The sequence below is a fragment of the Epinephelus fuscoguttatus genome, linkage group LG11 (assembly GCF_011397635.1).
Source record: "Epinephelus fuscoguttatus linkage group LG11, E.fuscoguttatus.final_Chr_v1".
NCBI classification, from domain to species: Eukaryota; Metazoa; Chordata; class Actinopteri; order Perciformes; family Serranidae; genus Epinephelus; species Epinephelus fuscoguttatus.
In genome coordinates, this window is record NC_064762.1 from 3,760,482 (window position 1) to 3,781,603 (window position 21,122).

Consider the following 21,122-nt stretch of genomic DNA (forward strand, 5'->3'; position numbering starts at 1 on the left):
ACATGCAGCACTGCTGTTTAGACTTATAAATTAGTGTAAATAGTTCCAGTTGACCAACTTCACTGACTGGAAAGTTGCACTTTGCAGCTGAGGTGCACTGCCCTCATGTGGTCACAGCACTGTGAGTAACTACACAGACTCTTCTCCTCTGTGTGTGTGTGAGACAGATACAGACAGGGAGAGAGATGGAAGTGTGGGCTCCAGCCGGCCTATATCTGTCTCCCGACTCCCACATGAAGCGCAGACAACAAGAAAGGAAGGTGTCTTGTCTGGGGCGCAGTGGTGACCCAAATCCTAGCTACACCACACCCCCCGGAGCATCTCATTACGTCAGACTCCATAATGACCCACGAGAGCAGAGCTGTATGATTTCCATACGTGATGTAAAATGGCCTGGCCTTTAACTTTAAATGTGCCAGCACGCGTGAACGTGCCAGGGGGATGTGGGCACTTCCTCTGGATTTCGAAAAGCCTCATTTTATTCTATCAGTGGGAGCCAGCGTCTCATCGCGGCTGCGTCCATTTCGTGTTCCATGCGGGGGGGGTTCGCGCTTAAACGCATTTGTATATTGAGCTGTGAATGCGTTTTGTTTACTGTGGTCACGAGTGTAGTGTTTTTATTATTTATATAACGTGACACGAATATGTTTGTGCTAGTAGAGGTATTTCTGTGGAAAATTTTGAGATACATTTCAACAGACCACCCCTACAACACATGGTACGCCCCACTCCCTGCCGTTAGCCGTTGTTGTATCCTATGCTACCGAACAGATACGTTACGCTACTAACTAGCTACACACTAGCATTAAAGCCACGAAAAGATGCGCCTTCACGGGATTAAAACAATAAAACAAACAACAAGAAGTCTGGAAAAACTTTACCCAACTGTGCCCAAACTTTGATAGACCACCACCCCAAATCACTTCCCGTCAGTTTCGAGTGTGTTAGCATTGTTTTATCTCACCACTATTGCCGTTGGACGCTTTTTTTTTTTCTTCTGGAGCAGTCCAGTCTGATGAATTCACCGAAAAAAGACGGAGATGATGATGTGCCCGTTAAAGACCCGGTAAAATACGGCGAGTTGGTCATTTTGGGGTAAGTCTCTTACAACCTAAACCGATAGTAACAGATGTGTAGGGACGGAGAAACGCTCCAGCGGCAAATTAACGTTTAATATGTAGCGGCACCATCAGCACAATAAACCAACAGATGACGTGTGAGTTGGGGTTTAATCCACCAATATCCTCTTTATGGTGGTTTTTCTGGTAGTAAATCCGATATAGTGGCACATTTTAGCTCCTTTATTGCACAATGCTGTCGTTTACAAGCAGCTCATGGCTGTGTAGTGATGTTACAAACTAACTTTATGTCACAAATGAAGGCTTAATCTCTGAAACTATGCCGCCGCGGTGTTTCCACATCATGTATGGTGCGTTTGAGTGCTAAAAAGGTGCTAAATGTGCTGTGAGCCATAGCACATAAGGGTACTACGGATGTAGCCGCTTTTTCATCAATGGTTGTATAGTGGGGGTAAAGCAGCGCTGGATTGCTCAGGCTGAAAATCCCAATGATGTCATACTATGCTGGATGTGGGTTTGCTAAAAGTAGGACTGAGGGTGATATCATTGTCTGAAAGATTCATGAATCTTGCAGATATTATTTAGTCCAAAGTCTCTGTTATTACTAATTAATAAACGTCGCAGCAGCCAGATGACCACCCATGCCAAGGAGGAAGGAAGGAAGGAAGGAAGGAGGAGGAGGAGGAGAAAAGCCCTTCTACATCACCAGCACACACAAGCACACAGTAGGCAGGATGTGCTGATGACAGCCACCAGCTTCCACAGCATTTCCACCGCTACAGCTCCACACTGTGCAGAGTCTGCAGGGACCAGAAATGCCACAACACACACACATATACACAGCCATATCCAGGCTTACACAGGCCTCCCTCTTGCCCTGCAGAGCTTCCTGTGTATGCCAAAGATAACTGACCTAATGGCCTATCTCTTCCCCTCCGGCTGAACATGGAGTGAGGAGGCTGTAGCCCGCCGGCATCAGAATACTGATTAGTTGTCCTCCTCGTCATCTGACTGTTTGAACAGAGCAGTCCTTTTACATCCTCAGACTGGGACGAGGTATTGATCATTTAATGCCTATTTCGAGGTTCGGGGTATGCAACTTAAACACGAGCGAGCTCTGCGGCGTGTGCCACGGCACTTAATGTGCCTCGTTGAGGGTTGAGAATGCATTTGTGTTAGCTCACTTTAAAAGTGCAGTGATTGAGGTTTGGTTTGATGTGCCAGAGTGATGGCCACAGGCTTTCAGGCTATTCTAGGTATCATCTCTGAGGTTTTGAACAACGGCTGAGTGTTATCGGAAAACTAGATATCGCCTGTCTTCTGATATTGCTGTTTTATGATATGTAACATGGTGGTCCAGACTCATGTTCCCAAACATACAGCAGGTAACTTTAACAGCAGATACCCGGCGTCAGAACAGACTGTTCTTGCTACAGCTTCCTGTCAGATACCATGTTTTTCTGGCCTGTTTTGTGCAAGTGTGGTTTGACTTTGCATCTGTCAGCCTTGATGATCACATGCCCCGTGTGGTCGATGCCTGCTTCACTGCAGGCCTTGTGATCTTTGCAGTGGCTGCGTGCCATCGCGTGTTACCTTAGTTAGCCTGGACACTGTGTACAGCGCTGCCCCGGCAAAGCTCAATTCACTCATAACCCGCTCCCATCACCCTCCTGTCCTCTGCATTTATCTCACCCCTAACCCCTCTCAGCACTGTCGCATTCCTCCATCTCCTGCCCAGTCCTTTCCCTGCCAGCCTTCTAGTGTTTTGCTGAGTGCTGACTTTCACAGAGGCAGGCCTCCTTGGTGGCTTGCCCTCAACGAAAATAAACTCTGTGTCGAGGGGCAGAAGGAGTGAATATTTCATATTGTGCTTTATGGTGTGCGCACATGCGTGTTGCAGGCCAGAACTGCCCAGGCAAATTTTACCATGAGGTGCTGCTCTTTCGCTGGCCTTTACCCTCGACCCTCTGCCTAACCTCGTCTCCCAGCCACTTGTCACCCTGCACCCTGCCCTTTGCTTCAGTTCATTTATGTAGCTTCTTTGTCACCACTACTCACGATGGCTTCTGACTTCTTTTCTGTCTCTGTTTCTGTCAAGGCACTGGCTACCTTTTCTCTTTCCATAAGCTGATTTTCTCTCCCGTGCCCTCTTATCCTCAGTCCCATTTCCTATCTTCTGCCTTTTAACCAGACCCCTCTGAAGCCCATCCTCGTGTGTCTTCATTTCCTGACCCAGACCTTCTCTTGTCAGCCGGGGTCCAGTTTAAAGGGATAGTGCACCCAAAAATGAAAATTCAGCCATTATCTACTCACCCATATGCCGAGGGAGGCTCAGGTGAAGTTTTAGAGTCCTCACATCACTTGCAGAGATCCAAGGGGAGAGGAGGTAGCAACACAACTCCACCTAATGGAGGCTGATGGCGCCCCAGATTCAAACGTCCAAAAACACATAACTGAAACCACAAAATATCTCCATACTGCTCGTCCGTAGTGATCCAAGTGTCCTGAAGCCCCGACATAAAAAGTTGTTTGGAAAAACGTCATTTGAACTCTGTTTTTAGCCTCATTATTTTGTGGTTTCAATGATGTGTTTTTGGACGTTTGAATCTGGGGCGCCGTCAGCCTCCATTAGGTGGAGTTGTGTTGCTACCTCCTCTCCCCTTGGATCTCTGCAAGTGATGTGAGGACTCTAAAACTTCACCTGAGCCTCCCTCGGCATATGGGTGAGTAGATAATGGCTGAATTTTCATTTTTGGGTGCACTATCCCTTTAAACTGACAGGCAGGGCCACAGAGGGAGCAGGTAGCACTGAGTCATCTTCTGTGATTACAAGTAAATGTGGCCTGTCTGAAGGTTTTTCCAGGTAACATACCCGACCCTCTCTTCAGCATCCTGCTGACTGCCTGCGCTGATCTGGTCTCAAGGTTGTTATCCACAGAAAATGAATTTTGGCCCTGAGATTCCTGAAAGTACAGCTCATTAAAAATGCATAATGTCAACAAACTCCCGTCAGACACACAACCAAATTTAACCACTAAAAACCGACATAGAAATTTCCCCAACAAAATGAACTGCAAACCCTGATGTGGATATATATCAAGATAATGCATGAAAGGCAAAAGTTCTGCAATCCAGTGTGGTTTTCATTTTGCTTTTGCCACAATTCTCATTTCTGAGACTGACTGGGTCTCTGTCTTAATTCCCTGCCATCTGTTCAGTTCGTGTCTGATCTTCTGGTTAGATTTGTGAACATGCTATTTTTTTCAAAATTTTGTCTCAGGAAAAAATCCAATCTAAAAATAGAAAACAAGTGGCATGTTGAGCTTCTAATCAGATTTTGGATGTTAAAATAGAACAGATAAAATATAAAAGGAAAGATTTGTGAATAGATGGTAACTGCCGTTTGTGCTGTATGTTGGCGATGGCCACGAATTGTAAGTGTGTTTCTATGTTTGGGTGATCTCCAATATTTACACCTAAAGTCACTTCATTATGCTTTATTAAATTCAAAACCACAATTTTCAAACCCAGGATGGGGGAGCCCTTGTGTGAGGAGCTTCCTCCCACAATCCAAGAACCTGTAGGTTAACTGGTGACTCTAAATTGGCCGTAGGTGTTAATGTGAGTGTGAAAGATTGTTTGTCTCTGTAGCCCTTTTTAAACAGGAATTGTGCAAATTTGCAGGAAAGCCCAATCAGTCTTTTTTCAGCATTGGCAGTGTAAAAACAAAATCGGGGAGTGCAGCAAAATGCCGCCTACCTACTTTTGTTAATACAGAATGTGCCTTTTTCGGGGCAATGGGGGGCGTGAGCAAGTAACAAAACGTGTAGCTCAGCGTGTGACGTAAACAGTGACGTGGGAGGGAAGCCGCGGCTGGTCAGTCCTTCGGTGATTCTCTCATAAGTCGGCCCGTCCTTCACCGTCCCCGTCATCTGACGGTTAATGGCCTCTTCGTTTGCGAGGACAAGGAGGGCGCGCAATTCCTTGTCTCCCCAGTTGCTCATCTTTACAGTGTCTGTCAGGTTTGTGTTTCCCTCTTGCTACTAGCTGCTCGCTAATTCCTGCTATCAGCTGTTTCCTGTTTATCCACCGCCAGTGGCTCGCATGTGCGGCGTCATCAACAGCTCCTCCCACAAGTCTTCAACAGCCCCTCCTGTTGTGGAAGGCCGCCCCACCCCTCGCACAATGACAGCTGAGACCTGCGACCCCTAACAGGACAAGCAGTTACGGAAAATGAATGAATTTTTAAATAGCTGGAGATAGCAAAAACTAGTAATGTTCAACATAGATCTGCAACTCAGTCACTTTAATTATCGATTAATCTGACGGTTATTAGCATGATAAGTTGACCATTTAGTCTGTAAAATGTCACAAAAAAAGTGAGTTCCTGTATTCAGATGTCTTGTTTTGTCAGACTGACTCCAAAACCCAAAGATATTCATTTTACTATCACAGAAGACAGAAAACTGGCAAAATATTTTCATTTAAGAAGCTGTGTAATGATTTTATTGTGTTTTTGCTTGAAATATTACTTAAATTATTGTAAAAAATGTTGGAGATTGATTAATTAATTGTTTCAGCTCCTCGGATAAACTCTTAGTACACTAATAAGTCCCTCTCACACATGCTGTAGATTTCAACATACCAAAGTCCCTAGACTACTTAGTCTGGAAGGTGTCTCAGTTTTGACTCCTGTTCCTGTTCCTTTTCTGAAGATCCACAGTCCTTAGACGAGACAGGGAAAAAGTTGAGAATACAAAAAAATTAAAACAAAACAGCAGGCCAAGTCCTTCCAAAATTACATCTCATACGGTCCTCTACCGACGTGATGTCCTATTTCTATATATTCTCACGTGTTACTCGTTATTATAAACTTCAACACTGCATATCACAGTCAAAAACAATAAGATCCAAACCAACACAAACTTCGTGTCGTCTTTACGCACAACGTTGTTCACAATCTTGTTTCAACACAGTCACACATTCAGATCAACACAGACATTTTTACCAAACATAAATATGTGCTCTTACACAGGCAGGCTAGCGCTAAAATGTTAAGGAACGTTTTCGGCATTGGGTCATATGTGAATGGCAGCAGGGATCGATATTCAGGGAAATCTGTATCACCACTTTCCCCCCTCAAGACCTGGCAACTTTTCAGGGAAAATGCCGTGCTGTGAATGAAAGACGTAACATTGCAGAGACTGTCTGTCTAACGAAAGACACTTTCACATGGAGCAAGGGGACCACAAGGAATCACGAAACTCTGCTGATGATTGACTCTGTGACTTGTTTACGGTTCAGCATTTACGTCAGTGCATTCGCGGATGATGTGATTACTAACAAGCAAAACAAGATCTCTTGACAAAACAGCTCCTTGTCTGCCGTGGTCCTGAAGATAAGAAGAGATGTCATTAACAGCGTAAACGTACATCCGGCCTTGCTCCATCTTGCAAGATGGAAATTTCCCTGAATGTCGTGCATGTATGAATAGTGAAAATCACAACCAGTGCCTGAAAGGTTATTCCAGTAATTTGCCAGGAACTATGTGTGAAAGAGGCTTTATATACAGTGTTATCAATCAGCCTGTTTATTTTGTTGTCACATGATCAGATACTCTGTAATGTCACATATAACAACAGCCCACTGCAAGTCGCCAGAGCTGAAAGTTACGTCTTAAAACAGAAAATACAAAGACATTTTCACATTTGAAAGGCTAAGACCAGCAGCTTATTGGCATCTTCATTTTATGTATTAATTACTTAATCAATTTTCAAAATCGTCATTGATTAACTTCCTTATGAGAGAGTGCTTGATGAATCCATCACACTTTCAGCTTTTGTGTAAAACACTGTTAAAGCAGGCAGTGGATTCTTCAGCCCACGCTGCGAGGCCACTGTGAGACACATCAGAGCAGAGCCAGACCAGATGTCCTCTGATCTGATCAAGTCTGAAGGCCAGTGAAGACTCTTATTGTCTCTCAAAGTCTTCTTGCCCGCTGGGTATCCTCTGAATACTTTTTAATAAGGACCATGCACTGCTGATTAGTGAAGAGCCTAAAACCAGCACACTACCTTCTGCATGAACTCAAACTGTGACAATGATGTTCCGCTCTGCTTCAAGAAGAATGTAGGGCAAAATCAGTACTTTAGTTAGCACCAACGGCAGAACGGTTTAAAAGAGAAAGTTCACGCCAAAATCAAAAATACATACTTTTTAGTCTTATTACTCTTTATCAGTCTAGATTGTTTGGCGATATCGACCACAGAGATGTCTGCCTTCTCTCCAGTATAATGGAACTAGATGGCGCTCGGCTTGTGGTGCTCAAAGCGCTAATTTCACGTCTCCAAAATGTTCGTAAGCTAAAGTTTCTCCCATCAGGTCTGTTTTATAGATCTCCACTTCTGCATGGGAAGTGGCGTACGTGTCTTTCAGGCCTCATTTTGTGTGTACGCAATGTTTATAAATGAGACCCTGGACTAGAGGCCAGCTAGCAGTACAGGTATGCTATGAACCGATACCTGTACCATTACCCAACAGTACCTTTCTTCGGGACTGTAGTTTATCTGTAATAACAAAAATCTAGCTGCAAGGGTGGTGTAGTAGTCTAAAACGCAGTTCTTCTCTTTTCTAATCACACATAGAGGTAACGTTTGGTCACTGCCTGTCCGTCTGCTTGTGCATCTGTGTGTGTGTGTGTGCGCTCATCCAGCAGAGATGCTAGGCTGTTCCTAAAATAATAGAAGAAAATAGCCCAGACGCCTAAACAATCGCAGCAGATCGGCACTGCAACAATAGTTTTGGCTTGCTGGGTAGCCATCGGAGCAGCAGTGAAGCTCTGTGGCCGACTTCCTGGGTTTGGGGTGCTTCCGCCTCCTGTCTGAAGTTGAATTTGGCCGCTCCAGAGCTCCGTTGCCAACTTTGGAGCTTCATGTCTGGCTTTCAGGGCGCCTTGTGGCACTTCCACCTCTCGTCTAAACCCAGCATTCTCACCCTGATGTTCTCTCAGGTACCAATATTTGGCACCACTGGATTTAACATGAACCGGTGCGCCGTAGTGCAAATGTTCTTCAGTCAGAACCCTGAGGGTGTTTTCACATATAGTCCTTTTTAAACAAACCAGACTCAGTCCTCTTAAAGTGAACCATAAAGTGGACCAACAGAAAAGAGACTCAGTCCTTTTTGTGTTCATATTGTCAGTTCATTTGAAAAAGGACTCAGTTCTCTCTCTCTCGTCAACTTCAGCTCTTTCTTTTCATGGCCCTTTGACGTGGCACTGCAGTGTGATTAATTATGAACTCCCTCGCTTTCAGGTGAACTTAAAACTGGAGGAAAACCTTAGTGTGTCTGTGCTGTAGACTGTTGTTGTTTGATGTATTCTACATTCCACATCTGGAGACGTGCAGTATTTTCTGTGGACCAGACTACTCTTCGTCCTGCGTCCTTGCAAGCGTTACAGGTGTATGTGGTTTCGTCTGTTTTTTCAAGCATCCCAGTGCAGTAGCGTGTGATCTAGAGCTGTGCTTCCCAACCCTTTTTCTTGAGGGACCAATATTTTTACCATTGTAGACTTTGGTCTGAGTTCTCTTGGGGAGTTCAGTATCCGACCCTACTTATGCGCGATGATACGGTTAGCAGGTGTAGTTTGGTAGAAAGAAAAAAGTTCCTACATGAAACTGCTCACAACAAGGTCTGTGGATTATCTGGATGAAGAGTGAACTTCACTTTAGTCAGTGTGAGCATCAAGTACAAGCTGTGTGAGTGAGATCAAGTGGTAGTTGTCCTTCTCATTGAGGTTCAGCAGTTCAATATGAACTGCGAGTGGCCTGAGTGCGCTGATTTTCAAAAGACTCTACGGTAATGTTGCTGTAAAGATGCCCAAATCACTGGAGCTTGCACTCTAATTGCAGTTATTTCTTCAGACATCTTGGCAGCATCGTGGCGTTTTATTTATAGCTTTAGTTTTCCCAGGAGTAATGGCAGATCATAAATACAGTATGCAAACAAAATAACAGTGTATTCCCCATCATTAGGCTTTCTCTATGGAGCTAGATGAACTGCAATGAGACACGTGCGAGCTTGTAGACAGTCTGAGTCGTATTCTAGTTGATGTTAGCCGAGTGTGATCATGTGCTTGTGACGGCGCTCCCCTTTAATTTTTTTTGTCTTCCCCCAGGTACAATGGCTCTCTTCCAAGCGGAGACCGTGGGCGCAGAAAGAGCCGCTTCGCTCTGTACCGAAGGGCCAAGGCCAACGGTGTCAAACCCAGCGCTGTGCACATCCTCAACACGCCACAGGACAGCAAGGTACGTGTGTGTGAGCATGTTTGTGTTTTATCAGTGAGCAACATTAGCTTCCTTCCTGTGACTCCCTGTTGTCGTTTATAAATGAGCCAGAGGATGGATGACTAAGCATGACGGCTGGCGTGTGTGGGCTGCTTGTCATTGTGTGTGTGTGTGTGTGTGTGTGTGTGTGTGTGTGTGTGTGTGCCTGCCTTCATACAGATGATTGCATTATGAAAGCCACATGTTGATGAAGTATAATGAACACAGGTCACCATCACATGCTTCACATGTAACATGAAAGTATGAAACTTTTATTTTATTTCTATCATGTAGGTTCATCTTATGGAATTTTCGAGTTACGATATGATTCAGTCTGATGTTTGTTCTGTCAAGAAAATGAAAGACTTTACCAGAGGACGAGTCTGTTACCTCAGCTTGTTGCCGTTGTCGTTGCAGGCTGTCCACAGCAGGGGGCAGCACAGCATCTCTTTCACTCTGTCCCGTAACCAGACGGTGGTGGTGGAGTACTGCCATGACAACAACACAGACATGTTCCAGGTAACCACCACGAAAATCAAGACAACAGGGTCATCTTTCCCAAACACCCCCCTCTGAATAATAGGCCTCATTTTACAGCTAAAATAATCCTACATTTATGACGAGTTTCTACAAAAATATGCTGTTATCTAACGCCATCAAAGGAATTTCTACAGATTATTTTGGTTCTGTCGTGACCATTAGAGTAAAGACTTGGGTGGAAAATCTCCAGGAAAGTCTATTTTTATACACAGAGTTCTGATCTTATATTAGTATCACAGATTTATTTAATTTCCAACAAATGATAACACTGTTGTAGCAGAGAGATCCTTTACTTAACTAAAAAATACCACACTGTAAAAATATCACGTAGGTATAATCAGGAAAATGTACTTAAAGTATTAAAAGTAAAAGTACTCAATGCAGACAAATGTCCCGTGCTACTGTAATACCATTATATACTATATCACTAGATTATAATGACTCATGCGTGAATGTAAAAGCAGGATTTCAGAGTTGCAGTTGGTCAAGGTGCAGCTAAATATGAGCTATTTCGCATGAAAAATGACTTCACCGGTTATAAATGGTGGCCAATTAATTCTTTTGTTAATCTATGCTGTACCTGTACTGGTAGTTTAATGTATAAGATATAAAATTGTAAATTAATGAGCACCTGAAGTTGTCAAAAGAAGCTGCAGTATGTTTCCCTCTGAGGGTACTGTCACACCTGCCCTGTTTGGTTCTGTTCAATTTAGCTCAAGTTCATTTGCCTCCTAAGTGCGGTTTGTTTGGGCAGGTGTGAACAACCGGACTGAGACCTTCTTGAAGAGGTGGTCTCAGTCTGCGGTTGGTTTGTGGTGAGAAGGTGTTCCGACCTGGATGTGAAGCAACTGCAGTCACATGACACATTGTTTGGGTTAAACATGAGCATGTTACAGTCCTGGAGGATTATTAATGTGCACCTCCTCCTGTACTGCCTTAATATGCACATTCAGCACATCCAATGCATCAAAACATTGTTTTCTAGTTGGAGCCGCGCCTCGTTTTCAAACTGTATGCTTTGACTAAAATGAACAATGACAGCAATATAGTCCACGATGAGCAGCGCTAAAATCAACCTGCGTAGTTGTCCCTCCATTGTGACATTAGAAAGTGTCACATTTATCTTGCAAGTGTACTCTTCTTCAACGTTTGCTTTACTTCCTGGATTTTTCCCACATGGAAATTCTGACCAATCAAGAGCAGCTTTCTCACACAAGGCATTTGATCTGGTCCTCTTGTAAATGCTGCCGTGAGAACACGAACCAACTCTAAGCAATTGAACAGCTTTGTTAAAAAAGTAGTCCCTGATGCAGACCAAAGCAAGGGAACTCGAGGTCTGAAAGCACCCTGAGAGGTAGAGTAGAAGTAGAAAGTACCGTGAAAAGAAAAGACTTCAGTAAAATGCAAGTACGAATAAATAAACTAAATAAAATACTTGAAAAATTCCACCTATGCAGTTATGTCAGCGAGCATTTCCCTGTGCTGTGCCCTACAGATCGGACGCTCCACAGAAAGTCCCATTGACTTTGTGGTGACAGACACCTCCGGAGGCGGGAAGGAGGGAGAGGACCCCTCCATCGCTCCCAGCACCATCTCTCGTTTCGCCTGCAGAGTGGTGTGTGAACGCAACCCACCTTACACTGCACGCATCTACGCCGCTGGCTTCGACTCCTCCAAAAATATCTTCTTAGGGGTGAGTAGAGTGGTGATCCAACCAACAAAGGTTTTTTAAGAAAAGTGTATTATTGGAATCAGTATTGAAATAATTTTAAGAGGAACTATCGTGCTTATTTCATACTTGCATTTTGGGTTTCTACTAGAAGATGTCTACATGCTTGAATGGTCAAAAACATGCTGGAACACCTGTATTCACCCTCTGTCTGGGACGCTCTGTTTAAGAGGCTGTCTCTTTAAGCCCACTTCCCGAAAAAGCCAAGTCTGCTCCAATTGGTCCTCTGCATTTCAGCATTTCTGCATCATCATTGCAGATGGAATAATTGTAACAGATTATAGTAACACTCTACTGTGGAAAATCATCAATAAAAGCCTCTGAACCCCAGCAGAACTTGATCCAAAATTGGGAAGAAATTAACATCTGCAACCAAGATTACATGTTTCCCAGACATTAGCATGTAGCTACATGTAGCAGTGTAGGCTACGTATGGTAAACACTTGCAGCAGTGTGGCTGGAGAAGATGATCATACAAAGAAATCATGAAATCCAAAGTGTGGGATCATTTTGAGAAGGTGAAGGACGAACCCAAGGTGATATGTAAACTCATCTTCATTGGTCAACTACAAACATGACGTATCATCTGAAACATGGAAGTAGCTACATGCCCATTAGCCCACAGCGTCATTAACAGGCGGCTCGCTCAGTGTGTGACGTGCACTTGGAGATAAAATATAGGCCTATATTAATGAAGGTTCATTAGTACGGTTTGTATTTCTCTGTAATGTAGCACAGTGTTAACAATGTTACTGATACTATTCTTTCTCACACCTTCAACTCAAACCACCAAAATATATCATTTCATCATTACAGCAATATCAGAAACATGCAGCCGACTAGTCAACTAATGGACCTGAATGGCGACTATTGGTCGACTAGGAAAATTCTTAGTCGGGGGCAGCCCTAATATCCAGCATTGGAATATTATATACATGACAGAAAATATGGAAAACCATAATAGGTTCCCTTTAAAACACCTTTACAACCTCATTGATCTCATGTCTTTGTCGCCACAGGAAAAAGCAACCAAATGGAAAAACCCTGACGGGCACATGGACGGCTTGACCACCAACGGGGTGCTAGTGATGCACCCAGAGGGGTTCCCAGAGGACCCCAAGCAGGGTCTGTGGAGGGAGATCTCTGTCTGTGGGGATGTCTACGCCCTGCGAGAGACACGCTCTGGACCCAGCAGGGGCAAACTGGTGAGTCACCATAGCCACCCGTGAGTCAGCAGTTTGGTGTCCATGTTGCCATTTGGCTCCATCGAGGTAGCGCGGTGTGGTTTTGGTTTGATTGCAAGCACGTGTCCGTCTGTGTATCATCCTCTGCAGGCGGAGGGTGAGAGCAGTGCACTACGTGACGGTTCCCTGGTTGACCTGTGTGGTGCCACCCTGCTGTGGCGTACAGGCGAGGGGCTCATGCGTGCTCCCACTCTGCGTCACCTGGAAGCACTTCGCCAGGAGCTCAATGCGTCCCGGCCCCAGTGTCCCGTAGGCCTCAGCACACTGGCCTTCCCCAGCTTGCCACGCAGCCACAGGTGGGAGCCACAGTATGTTTCAAGAATACTTTTTCTATCAGGATCCATCTTGTTATATATTAAAAACAGACAGTGAGTTCCTGGCGCCAAGCGTCCACACACAGTTTAAAATATTGACTTTCTCTTGATGTCTTACTTCAGCCTTGAAGAACGTCAGCCCTGGGTCTACCTCGCTTGCGGCCACGTCCACGGACGCCACGACTGGGGCCAGAGATCTGAGGGAGTGGAGATGCCAGGAGAAGGCGAGGGTTCCACGACCCGCCGAGAATGTCCCCTGTGCAGGAGCGTGGGTCCCTACGTGCCCCTGTGGCTGGGCTGCGAGCCTGCTGTGTACGTGGACGCTGGAGCCCCCACTCACGCTTTTGTGCCGTGCGGCCACGTCTGCTCGGAGAGGACAGCCAGGTACTGGGCTGAGACCCCGCTTCCACACGGGACGCATGCCTTCAGACCCGTCTGCCCCTTCTGCTCGTCTGCCCTCAGCACCCCCGGCTGGACGCGGCTCATCTTCCAGGGCCCCATCGACTAGTTGCCACTCCTCAGCAACCACTATTACAGTAACAGGAAGATGCCTGAGCTTCATTTGTGGTGCAAACGTTGGTCAGTGCTCAGTGTGGATGGGTAACATCTTGAGTGTAAGGCTGCATTCACAACATATCAGGCATTGCGATGGTCAGCTGCAGAGTTGGGCAGCAGTGTGGATATGTCACTTAAATTTGTGGGGCAGTCTCAATCTCACCGGCTGAGTATTCGTCTTTAGTAGAATTCCCTTTCGATTATCATCGCTGTAGTATCTTTACCGCCACAAAAGGCTTGATGATCACGAGAATTAGGTAGGGAAGAAGAGGATATATTGATATTGGTATTGGTAATCGGGCAAATGAGTTGTTGCTTATCTGCCTAAAATCCAATATTGTGCATCCCTAGAGTGAGCACAGAATATTTGGTCTCTCTGGCAAGAACTCTAAAACTACTAAAACTCTTTGTTCACTCGATGGAAAAAAATCAAAATGGCAGATTTTACAAAACACACGACCCTTCCCTTAAAAACTTTACGGAAGAAACACAAATTCTGCTTTCCAGAATGTCCAGAGTATTTCTCTCTGCAAGTCCTCTCCTTTGCCCCCTCCGTCACTCACACACTGATGAGGATTAGGTGCGAGCAGCTCTGATTCGTGTCACGTGCATGCCAGAAAACATTTGGTGCAGCTGTATTGTTGCTCTACAGTGCCAGAAGCAGGTTGTGGTAATGAAAAGGAAAAATAGGTGTGAAAATTTGTCATAAAGCAGGAGGAATTCTGGAGAATTGTGACCCGGGGATATCAGGAGAGGGCGATGGCAAACACGAGTCTCCCGTGAAAATCAGTTCGTTTGGCAAGTATGACAGAACACACAAGCTTTCTCCTTTCTTTCACTCACTATAATATCTAACAATAGAAAGAGACTGTATCGCAGGTAATGTGATTGGCGAGATATTGGGTTGCGTTTCTCCAAAAGATGATTGCTGTTTTCATATCCTGCAGCCCCACTGCTGCAGCTGGACGCACTACCCACATTTAAAAGACTGGGGCGGGTGGCGATTTTGCCACAAGCCTGATTTGGTGTGAATGTAGCCTTAAATAAACACTGTCTGACGTTGTTCCTGAATGCAGGCTGAAAAATCCTTCCCCTTGTTTATCCTTGTGCTTGTTGAGAGGTATGAGATCTGGAGAACAGGTGAGAAAATCATGACAGAATGATCTCTACTGTCGCTGTGCAGTCCTCCATCAGGGAAGAGTCTGCTGTTTTTCATTCCAACCAGACACTACACATTCACCAATTACCAAATCTTCATTAAGAGGGTTCTTATAAATAAAACTGTGTATACACAGGAGGTTAAATGATGCTGCTTCCCCCTTTTCAAACAATCATTTTCACTCCATTATTGATCCAAACACTTTCGTCTATCAGAAGCCATGTATGAAATGACACGTAGCTTTTTGCACATAAGAGAGGAATGGCCTTTTTACTCAGTTCATCTGCAGCGTCGGTGTACGTCTGCAGCGCCTGTGTGTCCTTAACTCGGTGAAACAAACACCACCTCTTGCACTTCTCGGCCTGATATCCGACCACCTCTTAATTTCTAAAAGACATTATTTGTAATCGTTGTGAAATCATCAAACAGTACAACCCATCAGGTGTCAGCTGCTGCAGCTTCTTGTTCCCTTTATAGATTTGCATGTCTTCCTTCCTGACCAGCTGATTTATATTTATATTCTCAGCAGGCCACATTCATAGTTAACGTGGGAGGTTACAAGATGAGATCAGAGGCTTGTGCTTCTGTTGAGTGTTTCAAGTTACTGTTGATTCACAAAGGGAAACTTATTATCAGTTCTTAAATGAGTATATGCAGTTTTCATCTTTTGTCTTCGTACATCTTTTTAGCATGTAATCTATGCAGCATAGAGACCCCACAAATAAGACCCCTCGTGTAGTATAAGGTTGGAATGAAAACCTGCAGACTCTGATTATCTCTGAAGCACTACACGCTTTGTGATGGCGCCACAAAGAATTCACCTCTTAAGGCCAGATCTTATCCCGATTATCAAGCAGAGCGAGGATAAGCACGGGCCGGGAGTGAAACTGGGTAAAATCCACTTCATAACTCTCTACAGCAATAACAGCACTCCCATAGATAAGCTAGATGTTGTGCTATGTTTAGCCAAGTGTTAGGTCGGCGGTCGCTTTTAAACATGGCTGAAATGGTTTCCAGGTTAAGGGCTCAACCAGAGGTGTGTTCAACGTAATGATTTATTTTTATTTCCAAATGTGTGTGTGATATAACCAAAGCACTACAATTTAAAGATGAGCAACTGAATCAGCGATTAAAGGAATCCTTCACCCCTCAAATGGCAATTTGTATATCAGTTACTCATCCCGTGTTGCGGTGAGTTTGTGAAGAAAACCTTTGTGTGCATGCGTCCTGTGAATGAAGAATCCTAAAATATAGAAATTTCTGCACGTAAACTATATCAAAACATCTGTTTACAAAGTCTCACACAGCTTATGCAGTATAATCCAAACCTTGTCTATCCAGTTGTATGATCAGCACTTCTCAAACACATGCAATTTCACTAACATGTTACTATTTAAAATGAACTGAAAGTAAAACGTATCTATGCTCTCTTAAAACCAGACTCCATTGACAAAAACAGTCATTTTACATCACTGAACGCAGGAGCAGCTGGTCTACCGCTGTCTCGATCAGTTAGTTTGTTTGTGTTATTGTGTGACTTTGGTGTTTTAAAGGGTTGGTTCAGATTCAGCAAAGTCACACAAAAACACAAACAAGCTTCCAAATGAGGCAGCAATAGACCAGCAGCTCCTGTGTTCAGTGAGGTAAAATTACTGTTTTTGTCAGTGGAGTCTGGCTTGGAAAATTTCGCTTTACATTCAGTTGCCCATGGGAAAGGGCCATCTGTTTGGGAAGTACCGAGCATACGACTGGATAAATGAGACTTGGGTAATACTACACAAGGGATGTTTTGATATAGTTTGGCTGTGGTTCAACGTGGCCCCCTATTACTTCAATTCAACGGCTTTAATTCGTCAATAATTTTCCTATTTTTGGATTCTTCGTTTGCCGTAGGGAAGCCAGAAAAACTAAATTGTCTTCACAAATTTACCTGAACACGGGGTGAGTGATTCATGTACAAATTATCATTTGGGAGATGAATTATCCCCTTAAACCTGCCATTTATTTAAATTTATTTTAAAGGTGTTAAAAGCCGAAACATGCTGACAGAAATTAGCGTGTTCAGACTGCAGGAGAACACAGCAGCTGTTGTGTTAGTTTGAACACACCTCTGGTTACTGAATTAAGCTAAACAGGGTCCATGTTAGTGTGGTGGAGTGTGAAAAAGGTTTGACCTTGCATAACCTCAAAAGATAACCTTTTTTTTTGTTGTTTCAAAGAAAACTATTTTGTAAGGAAATGGGGTGGGATTTATTCGGGGAAACGGGAGGAATTCTTTTAGATGTTCAGTGTTAAAAAAAACAACAACTATTTTTCTAACTGATAATTGGTTTTAGTTAACTGATGTTACTCAGTGTAAGCAAGTTATGTATGTTTCCGAATATTATCGTGTGGTAGATCTAGGAGAGCTTGTGAGTGAGAAAACATTGCCAACACTGTGTCCAACAAACACACACTTAACACACTGCTACCGTTAAAAAAAAAAACCATTGCCCAGACAATGAATGTAGCCAAATACTCGGGCTATATTTAGCCTTCCCTGGTGCTCATATTGAATGGTCTATATTGTGATACTATTTTTGTAACTGAATATTATGGTGTAGCTTGGTGAACTAGCTCGAAAAAGTCAGAATAATTTCAATAATAGCCTCAAGTGTGGAAGACGTATAATTGATAATACACACTCACATGGAAATTGTGTCTAGCTTGCATGTGCTGAACGTACACATACAGTATGTACACTACACGTACACTTACTCGAAACTTTGCACGGTTGATTGCCAACCTGTTATTCATGCTGAGAGCGTTTGTCGCAGACCAAGATGTCTTCCGAGTCCTCAGTTGGTAAAACTGCAGCATTTATGTTTTTTTTGTTTTGTTATATTTTGGAAGACCTCTCCAAAAGAAGAAAGAAAAGAAAAAAGAGGGAGAGCCTAAAAAAAAAATCCTCATACTTGATAGATGCGTGACGTTTGTGAATGAGACCTATTGAATCCCACTTTGTACTACTATGCTAATAACTTCCACCAAACCAACTCACTGCAGAAAGATGTCCACATCCACACTTGTTTTCATTTTGTATTCAGACTAATCACGGTGCATTTCAGGCGATTGAAAGCCAGCCTGCTGTTTTCAAAATGCCTTGTGAAGTCTAAATACAAGATTTAAACTCCCTATAGTGCGGCGGATAATTGACGTAGTGTTGATAATTACTGTAGCTCAGGATTAGTGATTTCAGATTCGCAGCTGGAGAGGCCTGAAGGAAGCCTGCTAGAAGACACTTTGAGTCAAAATGTTTCACAGCTGCAAAACTCACCAGCTCGATGTGAGAGTAACCATCTAATACAAATGCCAAATTGTAGAGGGCACTCTGTCAGGTAGATCGCCACAGGTCTAGGATCAGTCACATACGGGTCTTAAAGGAATACTTCACCCACAAAGTTGTCATTTGTATATCAGTTTTTCACCTCATGTTACACTGAATTCACAAAGACAGCTTTGTTTTTCTCGTATGCCTCCACGGAACAAAGAATCCAAAAATGGAGAAAAGTCTTGATGAACCAGAGTGAATGGGGGCCGCGTTTAACAACAGTAGTATGTCCCAACTGTACACATATTCCATGTAATACCAGGTTCACACTATACGAGATCAGCCCGTCTATAGCCTGACGCAGCGTTGTACAATGTCAGCTCGGATTGTGAATGACGTGTCGTACGCGATAATCCATCGTTTTATCTCATGTAGTGCGTCATAGTAGACAACAAACAACGTCACATCTGGGACACTTCATGACGTCCCGGCAGAAAGTCTAGCATGTTTGATTTTCTTTTTGTCGTTCACAACTTCTCCCGTCACAGCCATCACTTTGACCAATGGGAACACAGAGCGATCTGCTGCCGACACCTGTATGACAACAACACCACGGCCTTTTAGATATTTCCTCTTGGGATGTTACCACAACAGAATAAAAAGGGAAAATTTATGGTGTGAAACAGCAGAGGCACTTTATCAACCCGCTGAGTACTGCCATTAGCATCAAGCTAGCAAACAATGTTCTTTCTTTATAATGGAGACGGACATAAAGTAGGAAAATTAGCTACCAGCTTCATTTGAAACAGACTACATTATAGACGGGCTGTTATTTATCATTCCCTCTGTGTTCCTATATTTCTACTTTAAATGTGCTCCTGTTTGCCTTGATAAAGTTAATGCATGGCGCCGTCGTTTCAAACTCAACACTTCCTGTATCGGTTTCAAATGAAAAGCCCCTTATAACTTCAGTTAAGAGAATCCCCTCACTTTCCAAACAGGCTTTAATCAGGCTTATTTTTAGGAACTTCCTGTGGAGGATTCAGTGACTTGCAGAGTTTGCAAGTCACTGAGAGATTGCAGAGATTTTTATGTTACTACAATAACATTTCAGCTCAGACACAAACAGACACAGTGACTGAAATAATAGTGAAAGACAGCCAGTGATTGGTTGTGGACCAACGTGTAGTCTGTCATGTCTGTTTGCCAAGTCAAGGCACAATTTTTGACCTCACAATCGCCTAATCTGACATAGTGACTGTCAGAACGGACAAAAATGTCGTGCATTGTGAACCCAGCATAACAGAACATACTTTGTAAGGGCAGCTGTACTATGCTAAGTCTGCAATGCGGAACGCAGGGTAGAATTATACTGTGCAAGTTATGTGAGTTTTTGTAAATGGATGTTTTGATATAGTTTTGCTGTTGTTAAACGCGGCCCCCCTTTACCCCAGTTCATCAAGACTTCTCTCCATGTTCGGATTCTTCGTTCACCGTGGAGACAGGAGTGAGAAAAACACAGTTTTCTTAGCAAAATCAACTTCACACGGGATGAGAAACTGAAATACAAAGGATTAGTTTGTAAGTCAAGTGTTTCTTTGAAGCTACAGTTGGTAACTTTTATAAAGAGTTCTTTTTTCATCTATGCTGACACTGTCACTACAGGCACACAGCCCGAAATGAGACACATAATGAGAGAGTTTGTGACTCAGCAGCCCTGTTGGATACAGTTAAACAGGAATACCAAGCGCCACCATCAACATTCTCATTTTACAGCTAAACAGTACACTAAAATATGTTTCTGGCAACATTTGAGGTGAGAAACAGGCAATGCAGTAACAGAATCTTGAGTCATATTTTATCAGCCCTCCAACACAACTGCATTAGAGACTCCTCGACTGATTGGTTGTCGCTGACTGTGCCGCGGTCTGACTTTAAACGAATGCCGCTAGAGGCAGTGGGAGAGGAAGAGAACGGGACTTTTGTCTTGGCTTCTGTCTCGTGTATGTCTGTGAGAATATAGTGACAGTTTCAGCAAATATGACAAACATTACTTCCATATAAGTGACCAAGTGTAGCTTTAATAAAAGGGGTCAAGGCAACAAACAGGCTTTGAAATCAAATCGATCAGCTGCCCTTTACTCAGCACGCCAAATCCAGTGAATCCTGCTTTTGAAGATGATATATACAAACAAATTAATATAACATCATTGGCATGTGGATGGAAGAACCGTTGCAGCACCCTCATTGGCTTCTAGTTTATAACCTGATATATTTATTTTTAGTTACTTTTCCTTCGTTTTATTCTTGGTTTCAACCCTCTGTGGGTTCTAGGTGTTCATATGCAATTTCCTCTCTCTTGTTTTTAGATTTTAATACCTGTGAATTTTTCAGAAACAGTATTTTAGGTTGTTTGATACCACCAGTAACATCATTAGCAGCTCCCTAACTTTTTTTTTACTATATGTTTTAATTGACCTTCACTCCAGATGGCAAAACCTCAACCTCCTCAACTTATGAGCTCATCTTCCTGCAGGTGAGTGAGTAGCTGACATGTATTATACAGCGTAAAAACCTCACAGTTAATAATGCATTCCTTTTAATACATCGGTGTTATGTACAGCTATTTTGTATTATTTTATATCATATTCTTCTGTAATCGTCCGGTGCACAGACAATCGCTATACACATGTCAATAAAGCTGTTAAAAAGCTGCTCTGTTCATCTGACTGTTTGATTGCGTCGTCTTCAGGGTGTGAAACGCTGCAGATCAGCAAGAATCCAGTTTATTTATTTCAAAAATCAGGAGGTGTACTTCATATGTGCCAGCAGAGGGCGCTCACCACCAGCTCTGCAGCTGACAGCAGG

The 21,122-nt window shown here is 43.5% G+C and overlaps 1 protein-coding gene across 2 annotated transcripts; it reads left to right on the forward strand.

Moving 5' to 3' along the window:
* Window positions 1–746: 746 nt before the first annotated feature.
* On the forward strand, window positions 747–20,968 carry LOC125897287 (E3 ubiquitin-protein ligase pellino homolog 2). 2 transcript variants are annotated; one of them, XM_049590504.1, is made up of 7 exons: window positions 747–1,095; window positions 9,256–9,385; window positions 9,821–9,922; window positions 11,439–11,636; window positions 12,692–12,877; window positions 13,007–13,224; window positions 13,354–20,968. In XM_049590504.1, the coding sequence occupies exons 1-7, from the start codon at window positions 1,016–1,018 to the stop codon at window positions 13,736–13,738; spliced, it is 1,299 nt and encodes a 432-aa protein (XP_049446461.1). In that variant the 5' UTR covers window positions 747–1,015; the 3' UTR covers window positions 13,739–20,968. The 2 variants fall into 2 exon arrangements, with proteins under 2 accessions (XP_049446461.1, XP_049446462.1); XM_049590505.1 differs by having other exon boundaries at window positions 13,007–13,212.
* Window positions 20,969–21,122: the final 154 nt, after the last annotated feature.